Source organism: Odocoileus virginianus, chromosome 17, assembly GCF_023699985.2.
Source record: "Odocoileus virginianus isolate 20LAN1187 ecotype Illinois chromosome 17, Ovbor_1.2, whole genome shotgun sequence".
Taxonomy (NCBI): domain Eukaryota; kingdom Metazoa; phylum Chordata; class Mammalia; order Artiodactyla; family Cervidae; genus Odocoileus; species Odocoileus virginianus.
This window is the reverse complement of record NC_069690.1, coordinates 46,974,426-46,995,251: the sequence shown is the minus strand read 5'-3', so window position 1 is coordinate 46,995,251 and position 20,826 is coordinate 46,974,426. Positions and strand designations below refer to the sequence as shown.

At 53.6% G+C, this 20,826-nt stretch overlaps 4 protein-coding genes across 5 annotated transcripts in view; 3 read left to right on the top strand and 1 right to left on the bottom strand.

Annotated features, from left to right (window-relative positions):
- The first annotated feature begins 56 nt into the window (after positions 1 to 56).
- OXLD1 (oxidoreductase like domain containing 1) lies at positions 57 to 1,516 on the top strand. Its single transcript, XM_020906606.2, has 2 exons — positions 57 to 145; positions 956 to 1,516. Exons 1-2 carry the CDS (start codon positions 86 to 88, stop codon positions 1,355 to 1,357), a joined length of 462 nt encoding a protein of 153 aa, XP_020762265.2. The 5' UTR covers positions 57 to 85; the 3' UTR covers positions 1,358 to 1,516.
- On the top strand, positions 70 to 6,397 carry PDE6G (phosphodiesterase 6G). Of its 2 annotated transcripts, none has more exons than XM_070479716.1 (4): positions 70 to 145; positions 4,592 to 4,835; positions 5,295 to 5,335; positions 5,798 to 6,397. In XM_070479716.1, exons 2-4 carry the CDS (start codon positions 4,690 to 4,692, stop codon positions 5,872 to 5,874), a joined length of 264 nt encoding a protein of 87 aa, XP_070335817.1. In that variant the 5' UTR covers positions 70 to 145; positions 4,592 to 4,689; the 3' UTR covers positions 5,875 to 6,397. The 2 variants fall into 2 exon arrangements, with proteins under 2 accessions (XP_070335817.1, XP_020762278.1); XM_020906619.2 differs by having other exon boundaries at positions 78 to 149.
- Positions 6,398 to 7,136: 739 nt separating this feature from the next.
- Positions 7,137 to 11,780, bottom strand: TSPAN10 (tetraspanin 10). Its single transcript, XM_070478916.1, has 3 exons — positions 11,745 to 11,780; positions 9,996 to 10,588; positions 7,137 to 8,039 (listed from the first exon to the last, which is right to left on the bottom strand). The coding sequence occupies exons 1-3, from the start codon at positions 11,778 to 11,780 to the stop codon at positions 7,649 to 7,651; spliced, it is 1,020 nt and encodes a 339-aa protein (XP_070335017.1). The 3' UTR covers positions 7,137 to 7,648.
- Positions 11,781 to 17,313: 5,533 nt separating this feature from the next.
- Positions 17,314 to 20,826, top strand: part of NPLOC4 (NPL4 homolog, ubiquitin recognition factor) — a 52,930-nt gene continuing 49,417 nt past the window's right edge. The window contains exon 1 of the mRNA XM_020906454.2: positions 17,314 to 17,498. Within this exon, the coding sequence (XP_020762113.1) occupies positions 17,484 to 17,498 (15 nt within the window). The 5' untranslated portion in view covers positions 17,314 to 17,483. The remainder of the gene's footprint in view (positions 17,499 to 20,826) is intronic.

The following is a 20,826-nucleotide window of genomic DNA, read 5'->3' as shown; positions in this document are numbered from 1 at the left end:
AGTTCCTTGACGGGTCGGGATTGGCCAGAGCGGCCGCCTTTCACGGCCGCCTGCAGCGCGTGCGCAGTGAGCCAGGCCGCGGGCAATGCTGCTGAGGCGGGTAGCTGGGGGAGGCCGCGCGGTGGCTGCCGCTACCCTCGGCGGGGCAAGTACAAGCGGGGACGGGGACGGGATGTGTTCGGGAGGCTGGGCCCCATAGGGGACGAGGAGCCCCGCTCTTCCCGCCGCTGATCAGAGCTTGGGGTAGTGCCGGCAGGGTCTGCGCTCGTTCCCCACTCCCTGTCTAGTATCTGTTGAACAGCTGCTGTGTGCAAGGCCTTTGGGGAAACCTCAGTGAATAGCAGCTGATGCTCCTCGCTGGAGAAGTTAGAGAAATAAAATGTGGACCCGTGTCCAGTGCCCTGGAGACAGAGCAAGGGGCCAGGGTGGGGGTTCCAGGTGGGGAGAAGACTGTCCCCTGGACCTTGGGAATGACTTGGGCTACTCCTGTGACAGAAGGAAGAGGGATGAAGGGCTGATGCGATTAGTCAGGATGGTCACGGGAGGGAAATGTGGCAGTACTGGTTGGAGAGGGAGAGGCGGCTGTTTGGGCTGGATCTCACAAGCCTCCGCCTCCACCTCCGCCACAGTCCGGACCACCAGGCAAAGGCATCTTAGCTGGAGATACAGTCTCACCACTCAGCATCTGCCCAGTGCCTGCCTACTGCCAGGCCTTGAACCCAGCCTCTCTCACGAATTTATGGGTCATCCTCATCCCAAGCGTCAGGTCCCTCTTACAAATGGGAAACTGAGTCTGAAGACGAAGTAATTTGTCTAAGGTCATGCAGGAATTAAGGAAGCTGAGAAAGTCATGGAGTCCCCTGCCAGTGACAGGAAGCCAAAGTTTGCCCAGAGCAGAAGGCAGGCAGGGCCTTACCAGCTTCCTAGAGACTCATGTGCTTATCTGCATCCTTAGGGGCCACTGTCCAGCTGGGACTGGTGCCAAAAGCTTCCTGGAGGCAGCAGCCTTCTTCGCAGGATCCAAGTCCGTGGAGCCCACAGAGAGTTTGGGAAGAACCACGTGGAAGTGGGGTCCCAAGGAGGTGCAGCGGGCACCGGCCAGCCCAAGTCCTCCCTGCCGGGTGGGGGCCCCTCAAGACCTCTGTACCCGCCACCACCTGAGCTCCAGCCACCCACCAACTGCTGCATGAGCGGCTGCCCCAACTGCGTGTGGGTAGAGTATGCAGATGCACTGCTGCAGCACTACCAGGATGGCGGGGAGCGGGCCCTGGCCGCCCTGGAGGAGCACGTAACTGATGAGAACCTCAAGGCCTTCCTCCGGATGGAGATCCAGCTCCGCATTAGGAGTGGAGGCTGAACCACCTGGCCAGACACCCTCACCCCGACACACTCCTCCTCAGGATCCTGCACAGCCGCCTTTATCCATGGCCCCTTCATGTGGCTGGTGCTGGCAGGAGTAGGAAGAGTTGTTTATTGACTTTGCCTGAGAATAAATACATTCTCTGTGGTGGTTAGACGGCAGGCTTTTGTGTCATCATCTGTAGGCTTATGTCATATGTCATCATATGTCCACAGGGCACCTAGAGCCTTCACCAACCCGTGAAGGTGAAAGTAAACCTGTTTCCTTGACTATTTAAGTGGCAATGAGCCCAGGCGCCCCCTTCCATATCCCAGCATCCCAGAAGTTTGACCCACAGGTCAGCTCTGGTTAATCTCAGTGTTACGGCAGAAGGAGGACCATCTGGCCCCTGAGGCGGCCATTAGCAAAGCTCTGGTAGGCACAAATACCCACAGATGACCTGGGAAGCATCCCATCCATCCAACTGCAGACTTCCAAGCTCTGATACCAGTGTCCTGGATGGACAGGGTTAAACGAATTTCTGCCTGTTTTATCTCCTCATTTAAGAGAAAAGCTAGGGTTGTGATCCAACTTCACTAAGGAGTTGAGCTGATAAAACAGGCCTTCCCAGGTAGAGGCCTTCAATGTAAAGCCAGCATTTCCCATGAAGGCAGATCTGTGGACCAAAGAATGAAACCACACAGCCATAAGACATGCTGCCGTACTAATGCCTGAGGATACACCAAGTAGTGCCAGCTATCTTGGCCAGCTAATCATGTCATCCAGAATCAGTTCTGGTTTTTTCAGAGAAAAATGATAGTAGCAATACATGTTTGTTACACTTTATGTCAGAGAGCATCTACTTCAGTCATGTCATACAGATTTGAAAATGGCCCAGGAAGAGATTTCCCTGGAGACAAAAGCACAGCAGACCTTAGTGGGCCTGAGGCCCCTGAAGGGGTCTACAACATGGAGGTAGTTAATCTCAGAGATGGAGGAAGAAATTTACTTTTTTTTTCTCAATAAAACATTTGTGGGAAAAAATGAAAGATTTTCTATGTGTATATGAACCTGGAGTTGGTCTTTGTGAAGTCCCAGGAGGAAGAAGCTAGGGGAAGGGGAGAGATGTAGAAAACGCACCACATGGTGGGAACAGCACGTACAAAGGCTCTAGGGGTGGAAGAAGTTCCTTGGAGCACAGAGCAAAAGGAAGGGATGAGAGGTGAGGCCAAAGAAGTGGATCAGGACCAGGCTACATGGCTTTGGGGGGCAGAAAGGGGTTCCTCAGCAGTCAGGACTGAAAGCAGAGAGAGGTCTGAGATGACAGCCAGTGCAATGTCATCTTTGCTTCAAAATGAGCAGCTTCAGGGACTTCCCTGATGGTCCAGGGGTTAAGACTGCATACTTCTAATGCAGGGTCCCTGGGTTCAACCCCTGATCTGGGAACTAGATCCGACATGCCACAGCTAAAAGTTCCCATGCTGCAGCTACAGATCTCACATGCCACAACTAAGACCCAGCACAGCAAACAAATATTTTTTTTAAAACAAGCAGCTTCAGGAGAGGCTGGTTGTTCATGATCATGTATCCCTTGCCTGCCCTGACCCTGTCCCCAGCTTGTCCTTCCCTTGATCGCACCTAAGCCCCTTCCCCCATCTCGGGGAATCCTCGGTAGTGCTACCCAACCCCACAATCTCATTAGTGTGGTGTCAAGCACAGTCATAATCAGCTTACCCAGCTGCAGGATAAATGCCCAGCTGGCACCCTGCTGAGGGAGGCCTGCCACTTACACCTATGGTCCCCTGAGACCTGCCCCAGAACTTGGTGAGTAGAGACCTTCCCAGGTTGCCTTTCCTGGTGGCCACTTACCCAAGGGTGTTAGTGGGTATCTGCTCAGAGGATGGGGAGCTGATGGGCTTTTCACTACCGTCCTGAGGTCTGGGTCTATGGGAGGCCACCCACTGCCCTTTTCAGAGAGGATGCCCAGCCTATCACGTCCTCTGCTCCCCGTGTCAGATGGTGGTGCAGGCTGTCCCCCAGACTAGCAATGGTCTTGGAGCCTCGGGCTACACACATTCAGCCAACCTAAATGGGCACAAGCCACAGGCCAGGCTGGGGCCAGGGCAGCTTGGGCAGCGGTTTCCATGGAGATAGCATCTGATAGTTGGAGCTCCATCAGGTCTCAGAACTGCCCACACCAGGCCCATGGCCTGGGACTGGGGAAGGGAATGGCTGGGCCTACAGTGCCTGAGCCGTGAGGAGTGGGTGTCATGGGGTTTGAGCCGCCAGGGCCACCAGACCTGCTGCTGTCCACCTTGGACCCAGTGTAGATCCGGCCCCTGATCCCCAGTTCCTCTCAGGCTGATGCTGGTCCCAGCACAGAGGCCAAAACTCAGGGAGGGCAGGTCCACAGCGGGGCCTATCCAACTAGGTGCCCTGGTACTCATGGCCAGGCCTTCCTCACTGGTCTTGATAGAACCACCTGTCCTGACCTCCCAGCTGGTCTCAGCCCTTAAACTCTAGCAGGCAGTGGGTGGTGGCCCCAGACAGAAGTCAGGCATTTCAGCCCACAAATGGGGGACAAGAAAAGGGGCCCCAATAGGTGGTACCTCGGGCATCCAGTGCCAGGGTAGCGGCTTCTGGCTGTGTCATGTACTTAGCCCCAGAATCTTCTGGGCTCACAGTGTTTCCTGAGAGATTAGAGTCTCCCTCTGGTGCTAATAGGCTTAAAGAAAGGTGATCTTCCCCTGGCCAAGGTCACCAGGGCTTAGGGCATCCAGGGGGAGGCTCTGGGGGAGAGAAGGAAGGGAGGCCACCCCGTGCAGTGGGTTCAAGGACACCAGCAGGTGATGCTGGTGCCTAGTGAGTGGTGGCGGGTGGAGGGGTTGTGTTTACCAGCAGAGGGAAGACACAGCTGGAGCCAAGGCTACACAGCCCAGTTGGGGGTTTCATTGTGACACAGGCCCCTCCCCTGCCCTCCCATTTCTCAGGCTACTTTTAGGCACCGTTGGGTACCCAACATGCTACCATAAATGAGGCTGAGTGTTTCACTCCAGAGATTGGGATGGGGAATGCAGAAGGGGGAAGCCATAAGGAGGGTGCACCTGGGGACCACCCAGCACTCTCACCCCCTTCCTGGTCCTCATTTGGGCCCCAGGTGCAGTTGGCAGAGGCTCCCCGGGTCAGGGGACTGCCATCCAAGTCCTACTGGGGACTGGTGGGTCTCATATTGCAGGGTTTCCTCTGCTCCAGGGAGTTGAGACCTGCGAGGAAGGTTGGAAGCAGGAGGGCCCAGAACGTGGGGGAGTCCAGAAGCTGAAGGTCACTGCAGGATCTCTGCCAACCTGGCCATGAACCTGGAGCCACCCAAGGCCGAGATCCGCTCGGCCACCAGGGTGATGGGGGGACCCGTCACTCCCAGGAAAGGGCCCCCGAAATTTAAGCAGCGGCAAACCAGGCAGTTCAAGAGCAAGCCCCCCAAGAAAGGTGTCCAAGGGTAAGCAGAGCTGTGGGAGGGGTGGCTCTGAGAGGGGGGTGGAGGGCCCACCAGCTGTCCAGGAGGGAGGGGTGCTGCACTGCGGGTGGGGGGCTGGTGGGGCCTCAGCCACCCTTTTCTCATGGGAGGTGATCCCATCCTCCTAAGTGGGTGGGGCGGTTCTCGGGGGCCTGAGCTGGCCTGTCTCAGGGTCCCCATTCCCTGGGAATGGGGGGGGGGGTCCCTGTCACCGTTTTTAGCTGCTATTGCTGAAAGGTCTGGAAAGAACACCCACCCACACCACCACCCAGACACTCAACCAGCACCCCACTAACTGATGTGCATCTCCACACACGCAGCCCTATCTGTACACACCCAGGACACACTCAGACACACCACGTTCCCAGGAACCTGCACTCAAGTGCACGCACGCCCCCCCCCCCTTCCTGGTCACTGGCCCTGACTGCTCTGTCCTTGCAGGTTTGGTGATGACATCCCTGGAATGGAAGGTCTGGGAACAGGTATGACAACCACAAGTGTCCACCTAGGTCCCCCCACTCACCCACCCCCCCAGAGTGCCCAGGGCCCAGCCCCCCACCCCAGGCAGAGGGCACTTCCCCCTAGCTGTGCTTCATTGCCTTTCTCGACTGCAAGCTTCAGACACCACCCGAGTAGGGTCCTTCCTACTCACTGGGTGCTTGGGGGGGCTGGAAGGAACAAAGCTCTTGCTGTCCCAGTCCCCCACCCCCCTCACCAGCAGCAAGGCCCACCTTGCTCCGCCCCCCCTCCAGGCCTGCTGCACCCACTCTCTTCCTGGGCAGGGCACCCATTCAATACCCCCAAAGGTGGTGTGTCCTGAGGGGAGGGCTCTATGCCCAAAGGACCTTGTACTCTCATCACTGGGGTGTGGACAACAGGGCCCGGAGGGCATGGCGGCACTGGGGGCCTTGGGACCCTCAACCTACTGCCCCCTTGTCCTGCAGACATCACCGTCATCTGCCCATGGGAGGCCTTCAACCACCTGGAGCTGCACGAGCTGGCCCAGTACGGCATCATCTAGCCCTGGACCCCCACCCTCAGCCCCTCCACTCTGCTGCCCGCTCTGACCCCCTGCTTAAGATTCCTTTGAGGAGGGCTGGCCCCCTGGGAGGTCCAGAGTGTCTGGATTGTGTCTGGAGACCCTCACAGGGCGGCAGCCTCGAGCCTCATGGACGCTAGTTACCAGGAGCCCACCACCTCCCTTCAGGACACCCTCTTGGGGCAGCCGGGCCCTGCTTAACTTCCGGAAACACTGGTCCTCTCCTCCCCAGGCTGGAAAGCTAAGACAGGCCTCCCAGTGGTGTCTGCCACATCCCACCTCCTGCCACCTCCCACCACCACCCCTGCCCGTCTGGGGGTGAGGACGGGCTCCCCTCACTAGCCTTTCCCAGTTGAGGCCGTTGGGCCGGCAGGTGGATGGCAGGAGTCCTGCAGGCGTCAGAGAATGAGAACTCTCTGGATCAGTCACACCAGTAGGAAGCTTCTCCTTTCCAACATGGCCCATGCTTGCTGTCCTGTTTCAAATAAAGTTACCGTGCTTCCCACCTCTTGTCTGGGGTGTATTGTCAGTGGGGACAGGGCCTGAGGATAGGGTCTGATCAGTAGGAGTGGATGGCGCAGGCGCAAGTGGCAGGGATGACGGGGCCTCGGCCAGGCTGAGGGGAGGAAACACATCAGGTGCTGGGAAGGCTCCTGAAGGCCAGATCGGGGCAAGATGGGCAGCCTCACATACTGCAGGGACAGGAGCTCGGGTCAGGGGGCGAGAAAGCCTGTTTACTCCCCACAGGTGAGGATACAGGTGCAGGGAAACTGGGCCCCCCGACCCCCTTAGTGTCCACTAAAGCCGGACAGATGCCCACCAGCAACTCTGCAATTCCACTCCTGACCCCACAGCGGGGCACGCTGTCATACATACACACAGACCTGCACAAAACTGTCGCTACTAGCAGTCATCTTCTGGAAACTGCCCAAGTGCATGTCCACATGGACGTGGGGCTCTGTTCACACAGCAGTAACTGGAGAGTGACTCTTGAGAAGGGGGCCCCATGATCCCATCTATGTGAAGGCCAGAAAAAGCCACGTGAACTGAAGGTAACAAAGCTCCACCAGGGGTGACCTCGGGGAGGGGACAAAGAACCCTGCTGGGGCTGGAGCTAGACTTGGTAGTGTTAGTGGGTCCACAGGTGTGTAGGTAAATAAGAAGCCTCATGCTACCCACTTAAGGTTGGTTCAGTTTACTGTATGAGTGATACATCACAATAAAACTTATACTCTGCCAAAAAAAAAGGACTCTGGAGAGAGAGGCCTGGGCCTCATCCTTAACCACCACAATGGACAGGAAAGGGGGAGGTGGCCCCAGAGGAGGGCAGGTGCCAGGCTATGGTGAAGACATGGAGCTTCGTAGGCTGGGCTTGGAGGTGGGACTTGGAGGTGGTTGAAAGTGGAGGTCAGAGGTGAGGGTCAAGGTGAAATTCAGAGCTGGAGGCTTGGCAAGCAGGATTTCATCCAGTTCTCGCCCCCCGCTCCTCCTGCCGGCCAGGTGGCTTTGCCTGGCACCCTCCGTGGGAGGCAGATGCTGGCCAGGCGGTCGTCAAGGTCAGCTTACACTTGGAACAGCAGTGTTTGCAAGCAAGTGGGCAGTGTGAGGGAAAGAGAACCCTGGGAAGCTGGAAGTCAGTAGGCGGAGGTGACCTGGGGGCCCAAGGCGTGTGTCCCTAAGCACCCAGGCAGGTTACTCTGACATCTGCCCTGGGAGGGGAGGGGCGGCCTGCAGCCCCATACCCCAGCGGGGTCTTTCATCCCCGCTGTTGGTCAGCCCACGACCAGTTTGGCAGAGCACGGGACACTGGGTCTGGGGTTCCTATGGACAGGCCCCCACTCTCTGCTGCCCCCTTGTGGACAGTCAGGGCCCTCACCAGCTGGATGGCCAGCAGGAGCTCCACCCCCTGGACCAGCACGACCCCGATGGCGTAGCAGCCTAAAGTCCGGATGTTACTGTGCAGCCACCGGAGGAGTGGAGGGCCGCAGCCCTCCAGATGCACCACCCTCTGGGCCGCGTCCTCGTCCAGGCCCAGGGCCCCGAAGCCGCACTGGTCATTGACAGAGGCTCCGCCTTCCCAGGGGTCGATGCAGCAGGAGGCAGGAAGGCTGCAGGCCTGGACCCCAGGAGAGCTGCAGTTAAAGTACCTGCAAGGGTGCACAGTGTCAGTCTGGAGGGCAGGTCCCCTGGTCTGGGCCCCCAGTGTGAACTGTCTTTGTTTGTGGTTGCTTAGTTGCTAAAGTCGTGTTCAGGGGTGCTAAAGTCGTGTTCAGCTCTTTTGCAATCCCATGGACTGTAGCCTGCCAGGCTCCTCTATCCATGGGATTCTCCAGGCAAGGATACTAGAGTGGGTAGCCATTTTCTTCTCCAGGGGATCTTCCCTACCCAGGTACTGAACTCGTGTCTCCTGCATTGGCAGGCAGATTCTTTACCACTGAGCTTCCCAGAATGTCTCCTACCCACCTCCAAACTTCCATGGCCACACACGTGCATAGGCACGCAGGCATGCACATGTGCATGCATGCAAGCATGTGTGCAAGCACAGAGGCATGAATGCACACACATATACATACAGTATGAATCCACACTGGCATGCATGTATAGAGGCACACACATGCACACTTGTGCACAAACACACACACACACAATACCCAGTTCTCTATAATTCATCCCGTACCAGGTAGGCCTCTGCACATGTTTCTTGGCTAGAAGGCACACACTGCACAAGACAGTTGTAGGGAGGCCAGCATTTGATGGGGGCTGGAAGGAAGACGCCCTTGCTCCACAGACGCTGCTGAGTTGGTCTGAGCATCAGGGTTGGAGCCGAAGAAGGGGGGTTGAGGACTGGCAGAGGTTTCTGTAGGGGTCAGTGGGTTGTGGTGGGGACGTGAGGGGTCACACCGGACAGCGACAAGGGACAGGAGGCTTGGGAGGAGCTCACAGGGCCTGGAGGGAGTGTTGCTCTTATCACCTGCTTCAGGCAGCCCTCAGGTGCCCCTGGCTTTGACTAGGCATCTAGTCAAAGCATCCAGGGCCCTGTGAGCTGCAGGCTCATCCCTCACCACCCCCCGCCCCATATAGGCAGTCTCATCTCCTCGAAGAGTGGGCTTCACTAAGGCCGGGGCTTGGAGACCGGTAGACTGGGTGAACATAACAATGTCAGAAAGGGCTGCCACCAACCCAAAGTCACACATGGCCACCCAATGAGAACAAGCCTTGTGAGTGCTTCTAGGGTGCCTGGTACTCAGAAGGAAGGGCTCAGCACGTCTCAGGGACTCATGGGTACAAGTGGCTGGTTTTCAAGAGTCTCCATGTGACTCTAAACACACGCACATGTACACATACATACACACATAGCAGAGGGAGAACTGTGGAGTCATAGTCTAGAGGGATGTCCTGGATTAACCTAAAGTGAAAGTGAAAATCACTCAGTAGTGTTCCAACTCTTTAGGACCCCATGGACTACACAGTCCCTGGAATTCTCCAGGCCAGAGTACTGAAGTGGATAGCCTTTCTCTTCTCCAGGGGATCTTCCCAGCCCAGGGATTGAACCCAGGTCTCCTGCATTGCAGGCAGATTCTTTACCAGTTGAGCCACAAGGGAAGCTGGTGGTGGTTTAGTCACTAAGTCATGTTAGACTCTTGCGACCCCGTGGACTGTAGCCTGCCAGGCTCCTCTATTCATGGGATTCTCCAGGCAAGAATACTGGCGTGGGTTGCCATTTCCTTCTCCAAGGGAAGCTAGATTAGCCTAAAAGTTATTTTCAATTGACACTGAGATATATTGTATGATGTCCTTACTGGGGGGAAAAAAACAACAAAACAACAATCTCCAAAAATGATTTTCTACATCTGCTAGCTGAGTTTCTCCATTAACATCCCTGCGTGACCATGTGGCCCTGGCTGGGCCTAAGCATGTACATGTGCAAATGTGCCCGCGTGAGCGTGTGCACACATGAGTATGTATAGGTGAGGAGCCTGTACAGGTGAGTGTGTGTACAAGTGAGTATGGGCATGTGAGTGTGGCCCACCTCCTCTCCAGCCCCAGGGACCCTGCCAGTCACCGTGGGGCTACCCTCGTTCCTCGTGGGCTCCAGGACTCACAGGTTCCGCTGCCAGTCCTGGTAGGAGGCCGCCCCGCAGCACTGCAGCCCCAGCTGGACTTGGTCGATGAGGAAGCACAGGTCTGGGTCGTCTTGGTAGTGGGTGATGGCCAGGCGCAGGACGTGCTCCAGGCCATCCTGTAACCGGCCCCAGAGGGCCACCACCAGGGCCCCCACCACGGCCTCCAGCACCAGGAAGGCAAGGACGCCCCCGGAGAAGCAGCGCAGCAGAAAGGCGTTCTCGCAGAGGGCACCCAGGCAGCCCGCCAGGCTCACTGCGCTGACCGCCAGCCCACTCAGCACCAGCCCCAGCATGGGGTCTGCAGGCAGGGGGGACCCCCAACTACTTCCCAGAGACCCCTTGACAGCCAGGCCCCAGAGCCCGATGGCCAGGGCCAGCAGGCTGAGCAGGGAGAAGAGGAAGTTGGACAGGAAGAGTAGGCACTTGAGGCAGCTGCTTTCTGAAGGGAGCAAGCAGGCCAGGAACCCCCCAAGGCCTGCCCTCCAGGCTGGGTCCTCCCAGGGAGCTGGTCCTGGGCGACTGGAAGTGAGGGGGCTGCTCCTGGTGAGGGGTATCTCCTGACCTCCAGCCTCCTGCAGAGGAAGGAGGAACAGGGAGGTCTCACCGGTGTGACCCCCTTTACTCAGACCCTGTGACGCTCAGCTGGGAGCAGGGTCAGAGCCTGCAGGGGGAGGAAGCTAGACAGCAGAGGTGGAAGGGGGTGCTCAGAGACCCTAGAAGCCCAGGGACAAGGGTGCAGCCATGAGACCAGGGCTCTGTGGGGTGCAGGGCCTCCCAAAGACCCCAGCTTGCCCTTCAGGAGGACTCTCAGCCAAGTTTGTGGGCCCTGGCCTTACCCAGGAAAAGAATAACGGGGTGCTTAGGGTTGGGGGGCCCACCTTCCTCTCAGTTCCCCAACAGAGGCCTGAATCACTGATCATGAGGTTGGGAGAAGCTGCCAGTTTCCTCGATGGAACTTTGTCCCTTGATGGACAGTCTCCCCCTCAGTTCTGCCTGCTCCCCAACCCCTTCACTGGCAGGCAGGTGTGGAAGGGCTTCTGCCCCCTCTCTGCAGGGTAAGGGGCAGCAGGCCCTTGAAGTCTGGTTGTGGGAAGAATGAGGAAGCTAAGACCCCAGGCCTGGGCAGAGTCCCCAGTTTTCCAGGAAGAAACAAGCCCTTTACTCCCCACCTGTCTGACCGCATCAGAGCAGAGGAAATAAGGGTTATTGATCAGCATCCCCCAGACCTCGACAAGTCAGTAAGAGCAAAAGGACAAGTTGCTGACGACACTGGCCTTCAGCCCCTTCTGCACCAAGCCAGAGCCCACCCTCCCATCACCCAGATCCACACGGAGACCTGCCAGATCTCTTGTCTAGGGGCCATACAGGGCTGAGTGGATGGCAGCCTTAGGCAGGGGGCAACAGGGAGATGAGAAGGCCAATGGGGGCTGGGTCACAGGTGGAGGGGGGCAGGGAAAATGTGGGGGTGGCCTGATGGGTGATGGTCCCTGGGTGTGCGCTATCCTTGGGGTGTGGATGCACCCCACGCCATGTTAAACACAAGGGCAAGGCTGGATCACCTTTCAGGGTCAGAATAGGGTGCTGGGGGTGGTTAAGGCACCTGATTAATAAAGCCCTACCCCAATCTTAGCAGTGGGGCATCTACCCCCCCAGTACACAGCAGGGCTCTGTGTGGGGTAGGGGGGAGAGAACACCTCCAACCCTGGTAGTCGCCACAGCATTGCTTACCTGGGATAGCAGGGGGCTCCTTTCCCCCTCCTCCATCCTCCACCAGGACAGGTGTGCTGGACCCTGCTGGTTTCTCCAGTTAGGACACCAGGCCTGGTGTTGCCTGTGGCCTTGGCTGCTCTGTGAGCTGTGAGCCCTACTGGGATGATGTGGTCACAATCGGATCATGTGAGGAGTCATATTTTAGGGCTTAACATAGCCTCTGCTTGTCGAGATGCAGAGAATTCTTCTTCCTGAGCCCAGATTCTTGGCCTTGCTCTCTGCAGGCATGACGTGGGAGCTGTCAGGGGGCTGGCCTCGTGGTCATCGCCAGAGGGTCCCAGTGTGGACAGCCTGGTAGATTCAGTGCTGCCCCTCCACTCAGCTGGAGGATCAGATCCCGGGCCTCAGTAATAGCCTGGGAGACCGGCCCACAGCTAAATGCCAGTTTATCCTCTGACTTATTCACTGAAAGAAAGAAATTATATATATATATATATATATATAAATATAAATACATATAAAATGCATATGAGTTTGAGGAAACTCCAGGAGATAGTGAAGGGCAGGGAAGCCTGGTGTGCTGCAATTCATGGGTTTGCAAAGTGTCGGACACAACTTAGCAACTGACCATCATAATTATATACATACATATATAAATATATACATATAATTATGTGTGTGTGTGTGCGCCTAGTAGCTTCAGTTGTGTCCGACTCTTTGTGACCCCATGGACTGTAGCCTGGCAGGCTCCTTTGTTCATGGGATTCTCCAGGCAAGAATACTGGAGTGCAGAGCCTTTCCCTTCTCCAGGAGATCTTCCCGATCCAGGGATTAAAATCCAGTCTCCTCCACTGCAGGCAGATTTTTTACCATCTTAGTCACCAGGGAAGCCTATAACTATATACAAATGTATGTACATATATTTGAAGTGCCTTTATTATTTTTTCACATGTCACTGGGTAAATTACTTCCTTCTAGGCTTTGAGGTACCCGGGATCCTTCACCCTCTGAGTTTCTCAGCAGCAGGACATTGTCAAGGTCACTATTGGGCCCTAGAGCTTGGAAGGTCCCTGGCCATGCAGCACAGAACAGACAGAGGTGTGCTCCAGGCTCCCTGAGCCTGCATCGTCTTCCTTCTCACCCTGCCTGCCTTGCTTGGATGCAGTGGGAAGCCTGGCTCAGAGCAGGACTCTACCCCCCACCAACTCTGCAAGACCTTGGGCATGAACCTCCATACATCCTGAGTCCAGCTTATGCAGTGCATGAGACTATGGTGTGTGTGGATGTTGCTGTAGGCTGCCAGGGTCCTGAGACCGTGGAAAACAGAGGCTGCCAGGAGCCCCTCTGCAAACACATTTGCATGGCAGGAGAAAGGGTGGTCTCTGGGGGGGTTTGTGTGCCCTGTCCTGTCTCCATCGTACTCCCCACTCCCTTTCTCAGCTTCCTCTGTTTGATGTTTTAGCCCATTTCTTTTCCTTCCTCACTCACCACTTTACAATCCAGCCACATGGGTTGCTTGCTGGGCCCTGATCAGCCTGGCACTCTATGCCATCTCCTGAAATCTCCTTCTGGGGTCCAATTCCAGACTAGCACGGCCCAGGCAGCACTTTTCATTTTTATTTGCTTTGTTTATCTGTGTTCTTTTTAAAAATATGTATGTTTTATTTATTCTTGGCTGCTCTGGGTCTTTGTTGCTATGTGGGCTTTTCTCCAGTTGCAGCAAGCAAGAGCTACTCTCTAGTTGTGGTATGCTGGCTTCTCATTGCAGTGGTTTCTCTTGTTGCACGGGCTTCCCTGATAGCTCAGTTGGTAAAGAATCCGCCTGCAATGCAGGAGACCCCAGTTCCATTCCTGAGTCAGAAAGATCCCCTGGAGAAGGGATAGGCTACCCACTCTACTATTCTTGGGCTTCCCTGATGGATCAGCTGGTAAATAATTTGCCTGCAATGCGGGAGAACTGAGTTCGATCCCTGGGTTGGGAAGATCTCCTGGAAAGGCTACTCACTCTAGTATTCTGGCCTGGAGAATTCCATGGACTGTACAGTCCATGGGGTCTCAAAGAGTCAGACAGACTGAGCGACTTTCACTTTCACTTTCTCTTGTTGCACAGGAGCACAGGGTCTAGGACATGTGGGCTTCAGAAGCTGTGGCTCCCAGGCTCTAGAGCACGGGCTCAATAGTTGCGGCACACGGGCTTAGCTGCTCCTCAGCATATGGGATCTTCCCAGACCAGGGATCAAACCCATGTCTCCTGCATTGGCAGGTGGATTCTTTACCACTGAGCCACCAGAGAAGCTCCTATCTGTGTTTTTGCTTCGGGTTCCTCATTAGCTGCTCCCATAAGGACCACTCCTTGGAGCCCAGCCAAAACTCCAGCAGAGGGCCAGCTGAGTGTTAAGCCATTGAATTTTGGGAGGGTTCGTCACACAGCAGCATTGTGAGCACAGATGACTGACACGGGGTTTATTCTCTGTCAGGGACTGGTCTGCAGTACAGAGCCCTGCGGTAGAGTAGTGACGAAAGCTGACGATCACCCATCATTGGCCGCTTACATTCAAGCACAGGGAAAGTCACAGAGTATGTGGAGAAACAAGTAACTATGTGTTGCTTTGTATGGTCATGAGTGTCCTGAAGCAAGGGAAGAAAATAGTGGTGATGCTGTCTTGTATAATGTGATCAGGGAGGCCTCACTGTAAGTTAGATGTCTGGTTCCTAGGTTTACACCCAAAAGTATTGAAAACAGGACTCAAACAAATACATAGATATACAGGACCATAGCAGCCAAAAAGGAAACAATGCAGGTGTGCATCAATGAAGAATGGACAAACAAAATGTGCTCCATCCATGCTATGAGTATGTGTGCATGTGTGTTTAGTTGCTTCAGTCATGTCTGACTCTTTGTGACACTATGAACTGTAGCTCACCAGGCTCCTCTGTCCACAGGATTCTCCAGGCAAGAATACTGGAGTGGGTTGCCATGCCCTCCTCCAGGTGATCTTCCTGACCCAGGGATCGAACCTGCATCTCCTGCAGCCCCGCATTGCAGGCAGATTCTTTACTACTGAGCCACCAGGAAACCCACCATACTCAGCCATAAAATAGAAAGAAGCTCTAACACAGGCTACAATATTGATGAACCTTGAAAACGTGATGCTCAGTGAAAGAAGTCAGACACAAAAGTCCCCATATTATACGATTCCACTTGTAGAATAGGTAAAGCCATAGGGACAGAAGATAGACTAGTGGTTGCCAGTGGTTGGGAAATGGGGAAATGGCAGCCACGGCTGAATGAGTGTGAGGTTTCCTTCTCAGGGGTGAAGAAAACTTTAGGACTAGATAGAGAAGGTGATTGTTCAACATTGGGACCGCACTAAAGGACAGTGAGTTTCCCCGTTTAGAATGGTTAACTGTACGTTCTGTGAATGTCATCTCAATTTAAAAAAAGAAAAGAGGGACTTCCCTGGAGGTCAAGAGGCTAAGACTCTGTGCTCCCAATGCAGGGGGCCCAGCTCCGATCTCTGGTCAGGAAACTAGATTTCACATGTCACAAGTAAAGAGTTTACATGCTGCAACTAAAGATCCTGGCATGTCAGGATTGCAGTGCAGCCAAATAAATAAATACATATTTTAAAAATTAAAAAAAAAGGAAAAGAAAACAACAAGAGGACTGAGAAGAAGCTGAAGGAAGAGAGGGAACGAGTCTCATGGATTTTCTTGGGGCAAAGCCCCTGTGAGGATGAGTTCAGGAGGGTCCCCTGGGAGTGTCTCAGGATCCAGACCCGCAATGGAAGCAGCATGGCACAGGCAGAGGGAGAAGGTGAGCAGTCAGACAGTCCCAATAAAGGCCTCAGGGATCCCGGCAGCTGGGAAGGCCTGCAGAGTTGTCCCAGACTGAGACATGGGGCTGGGCCTTGCTAACCATAGACTGTTATTGGGCATGAGCCGCGTGGGGGAAGGGACTGTGATCGGGAGTAAGCCAAGTCCCCAAAGGGGAGCTCAGCCAGCGCCACCAGCAGCTTTGGTGCTGTGCCCTCGGCACACGCCAGACTAACGTGCAGGAAGAGCATTTCGGGCGTGTGTGGTGCCTTAGATGGGAGCAAGCCTGGAAAGTCTGAAGAAGGGTGGCTGTCTTCAAATTCTTCTCCGAGTGAGATGAGGAGATGACAGGTGTTGAGTAACATACATCCAATCTGACAAAAGCACCACCCAGGCTGCTGTGCTATGGGCAGTAGGTCAGGGATAGGACAGGAGCTGGAGGTCAGGCCTAGTGCAACCAGACTGTGGCTCGTCTCTTCCTCAAAGGGGACACGCCCGGCGTCATCAGTTACTGCATCAGGCTTCAAAGCAGGCTCTCAGGAAGATGGTTGTCACCTCTGGCTCCATCTCAGCCCTGTTCTGATATTGGGTAGCCTTTGTATGAAAGTGTAGTTACCACCACTATTATGGGCTGAACTGTGTCGTCCCCCCCCACCCCCCGCCGCCCCGCCCGGCCAAATTTCTATGTTGATGTCCCAACCCCAGTGCCTTAGAATGAGACTTTGAAGGTAAGGCCTTTAAAGAGGTAGTTAGCTTAAAATCAGGCCATTAAGGCGGGCCCTCCTCTAATGTCCTTAAAAGAAAAGGAAACTGGGACACAGAGAGACATCAGGGATGCACTTGTACAGAGGGAAGACACAGGACAAAGACAGCCATCTGCAAGCCAAGGAGAGCGGCCTCAGAAGAAACCAAGCTTGATCTCTGACTTCCGGCCTCCAGAACTGTGAGAAAATAAATTTAAGCCACTCAGTCGGTAGTATTTTGTCATGGCAGCCCCAGAGATAGAACTACTGAAATAACTTTAAAACATTAATGTAATACCTTCGCAGTCACACAACGGAGATTAAAAAGTAAGTGGTGTAGAGTAGAATAGCGCGTCTGTCAATGCTTGGACGTGACCACACTAGGAGATGTCACCACCAGGACGCAGTCTTGTCCTTCTGTGTAAGGGATACAGTCAGTATATAAGAAGCAAAAAGAGGCCGTCCTGTACAAGAGCAGGACAGGGTGAGAAGGCAGGATGCGTGTCAGCGGGATAAAAACCACACACCTTGCCCCTTGATAGGAGCAACCCTATCAACTCTTCCGCCAATGTTTGTCCTGCGTCCAGCCTCCTCATGGCCACAGTGTTCCTCTGAACTAAAGCCTCAGGCTCCCCAAGGGTCTCCCTGATTCTCCTCCTGCACTATTCTCCATTCAGCTTCTAGAAGAATCCTACAATGTTACACAGAGCATGCTCCCTCCATTCTCACCGCTCCAAATACCCCCCCCCAAGACACTTAGAACAGAATTTCCGTTTGACTAGCAGGGCGCCGGGAATGCCCAATTCGAGCCCACGGATCTCTGTCTGTGGATGAGAAGCGCTCCGATGATGCTTCCCTCTGGGCTGCACCGCAGCGTCTCTCCACCGCGTGGCCAGCGGGGGGAGCCTCTCCCGCGGAGCCCGGCGCGAGGCCGCCCTGCGCAGGCGCGGGCCGTTGGTGGGGCCGGAACCTGATTGCGGGGCCGGAACCTGGTTGCGCGGCCGCGCGGCCGGGGGAGCGCGTCGGGTGAGGCACAGGACGTCGCGGCGGTGGCGGCCGGGCGGTGAAGCTGGAGCGGCGGTGGCGGCGGCGGCGGGAGGCCGGGGCCGGGGCTGAGCCCGGGGTCGGGGCTGCGAGGCCCGTGGGGCGGCAGGCGGCGGCAGCCCGGGGCTCGAGCCCGGACACGGGAGCGGCCACCATGGCCGAGAGCATCGTGAGTGGGGCGGCCGGGCGGGAGGGCGCCGGGATGAGGCAGCATATTTGCCGGCGCGGCCTGCTGAGAGGCGCAGCGGCCCGCCCTCCTCCTCCTGGGCCGGCCAGCCGGCTGGGTTCCCGACCTCCTCTCCTCACTCCTCCCGTCCCTGGCTGGAGTGGGAGACCGGGCTGTCTGAGGGTGTGGGCTGTGCTGGCCTCTCTATTCCTGGTCGCGGGGTCTCGCCGGGCGCGCCTAGAAGAGGGGCTCCGGGTTGCCGGGGACTTCGACCCCGCCTCGCCTCTTGTCCGTCTTTCCTGCCTCTTTGCCGTTGTCCCAGTGAGTTCCTTGTCACAGGTCACTAAAAGAGCTTTTTCTATAAATGGGGACCCCCATCCCCGCTAGAGGAAGCTGCGAAGAAGGGAGACGGTGGACTGGCAGATGGCAAGGAGACCTTGACAGCTACCTGTCTGTAAAGGGATGTTAAAAGATCTCATTTTGTACCCGAAATTAGAGATTAACACACGTCCCCTTAAAGTTTTGTGTGTGTGTGTGTTTTTAAGTGAAAAATCAGGAAAAAACTAGCCGTCCCTTAGCTTCACAAAAGTTCCTCTCAGAAGTCAGTGTGGCCGGAAAAAACCCAACAGACCTGCTGGACAGAAGAATTTTTTGGTTAACTTTAAGGGCCACTTGGAATTTCCTGGGGGAAGCAAAAGCAGTATGGGGTGGCAAGTCATGTTCAGAACTTGGCCTTGGGAGGGCCTCCAACAGTTTTGCCATTTGTTGGGAATAGCACTCATTCTCTGGATGGTCAGGTCTGCAGGAACCTCTGGCTCTGGGACTTTCAGACTTTTCCTCTAGTGAGTCCTAACTCTGCTCTCTATTCAGGGGCCCTGGCTCCTTCTCTGTTTCGCAGCCTAGAGATGAGCAGAGGTAATAAATGGCCCAAGAGAAACGAGTAACTCATTTTAAAATAAGACTTACCACCAATTGTTGGTAACTCATCCTAGAAATAGGTTAAGAGTTAGCACCCAGATATGCTTCCAAACTTTTTCTTTACTGTAGTATTTTTAACTGAATTGAAATACCTGTGGGTAAGTGAGTTGTTTCAGAGAAAGCCACCTTTGTTTCTGTGTATAAGGCAAAGCTCTAGTTGATAGCATGGATCTCTTGCTGAATTTCTCACATTGTGTGGAATTGAAACAGATCATTCTTCTGAAATTTATTTCAAAAGTTTGCTTATTTAGAAGAAGTCTCCTAAAAGTTTCTGTGGAATAACTTGATTTTTATCTCACTAATTCTTTGACTCCCTCAAGAAGTATTCTGGGCTCACTTTCTTATAAATAGGGAGACCTAGGTTACCAAGAAGTTAATGTGTCTCTGTTGCCGGGTTTGTCTTTTCTTGTGTATTTTACTTTATAGCCTGTGTCAAAGGCCAGGCCATAACTTCCCTCAGTATAAGTCATGTTTGTCTTTCGGAGTTAAATATTGAGCTTAGCTTGGAAACCTCGACTGCTGTGTCTTGTAAATGAACAAGTAGAATAACTTCTTAACCTTTGGAACTCTCCAGAAACATGCAATCCTGACCTTTAACTCCTCAAGGGGTAGAGTGTCATGCTCTTGGTCCTAAGTGAACAGTGAAAGCCACAGTCACGACACCCCTCAAAGAGAAGCAGGGCTCTTTACTTCTTAACCTGCCTCAGTATTGGAGACAGATTGCAGAAACAAGTAAGTGGGAGGTTACCTTATGTCCAGGCTGTATATTAAGAAAACATTTTTCTAGATGTTGAATCTAGAGTATACTAGAAATCAAAAGTCAAAAGACTTTTTGTTTGTGGTACACACAGATGAGTGGTACACACAGATGAGTGAGAAAGTTAAACAGATGTTATTGAGAAGCAAAAATAAAGAAAATACACTCTTAACAATTGGAATTTCATAAGGACTATTCAAAACAAAACCTTAAAATTGAATACAATATGGGGGCAAAACCTTTTCATTTAAGCAAAAGTTATTCAATCCCTGGGTCAGGAAGATCCCTGGAGTCGGAAATGGCAACCCGCTCCGGTATTCTTGCCTGAAAAATTCCATGAAGAGAGGAGCCTGGCGGGTTACAGTTCATGGGGTTGCAGAGTCAGACACGAGTTACACACACACACACACACACACACACACACACACACACACACAACTAGAAAATGAGAAAGGGCTTACCTCGTAGTCCAGTGGTTGGGACAGGACTCCTTGCTTCCCCTGCAGGGGCTAGGACTTTGATGCCTGGTTGGGAAAGTTCTGCATGCTGAGAGGTATGGCCAAAAAAATCAAAACAGAGACAGACAGAGGCAAGCAATTTTTTAGGAAACTTAGGAATAGTTTAGGAAAATCTAAATTATTATTATTTAAAGAATATTTGTTTATTTGGCTACATAGAATCTTAGTTGTGGCATGTGGGATCTAGTCCCCTGACCAGGGATCAAACACAAACCCACTACAGTGGGACCCAGAGTCTTAGCCATTGAACCCCTAGGGAAGTCCCTACATTATTCTTAATATGTTTGATAAAATAGACCAGATCAAAAGCCATTGTGGCATTTTGTCCTGTATCAATGAAAGCCTTTCAAAATCAATTGCTTATGACATTTCTCATCTGTATAGTGTTGTTTTGAATACAGTATACAGTGCAGTGTTGCTGAGAGGAAGAACATGAGTACTTTCTGGCACATTCTGTTTTTGGCTCCTCCCATCCCTCAGGTGGTTGGAACATCCTCTGTCTTGCTGGTGGCAGGGCATGCCATTTCATGCTCCCCATTGAGGCAAGACCTCAGATGGTTGGCCTGGACACAACAGCTCGCCTTCACTGGGCTTCTGTCAGGGTGAAAATCAAGTCTAGAAAGTGCTGCTCTGTCCAGCTGTCTTCCAGACCTGACAACCATTTCATGGCTAGCCATGAAAATACATATATTTAAAACCCTGACAAGTTTTACCGTGGTATTAAACATCTTATTTCTTTTCTTTTATTCTTTTTATTGAAAGTAAATAAATTAGAAGATTTCTTGCAATCCTTTTATGTTTTTAGTTTTTTTTCTGTTTTGGCCTTGTGGCTTGCAGGGATCTTAGTTTCTAGCCAGGGATCAAACCCGTGCCCTTGGCTTTCGCTGCGGGTCCTAACCCTTGCTAGTCTGCTAGGGAGTTCCACATTGAATTCCGTGATCTTTTAAAAGTCATCTGTATGGATCTGGGAACAGAGATTTTTTTTTTTTTTAACAACTCAGTTGTTCATGATTCTTGGGTTTTTTTCCTGCTGATAAAAAAAAAATATTTGTGTAAACCTGAAGAGAAAAATGTTGGT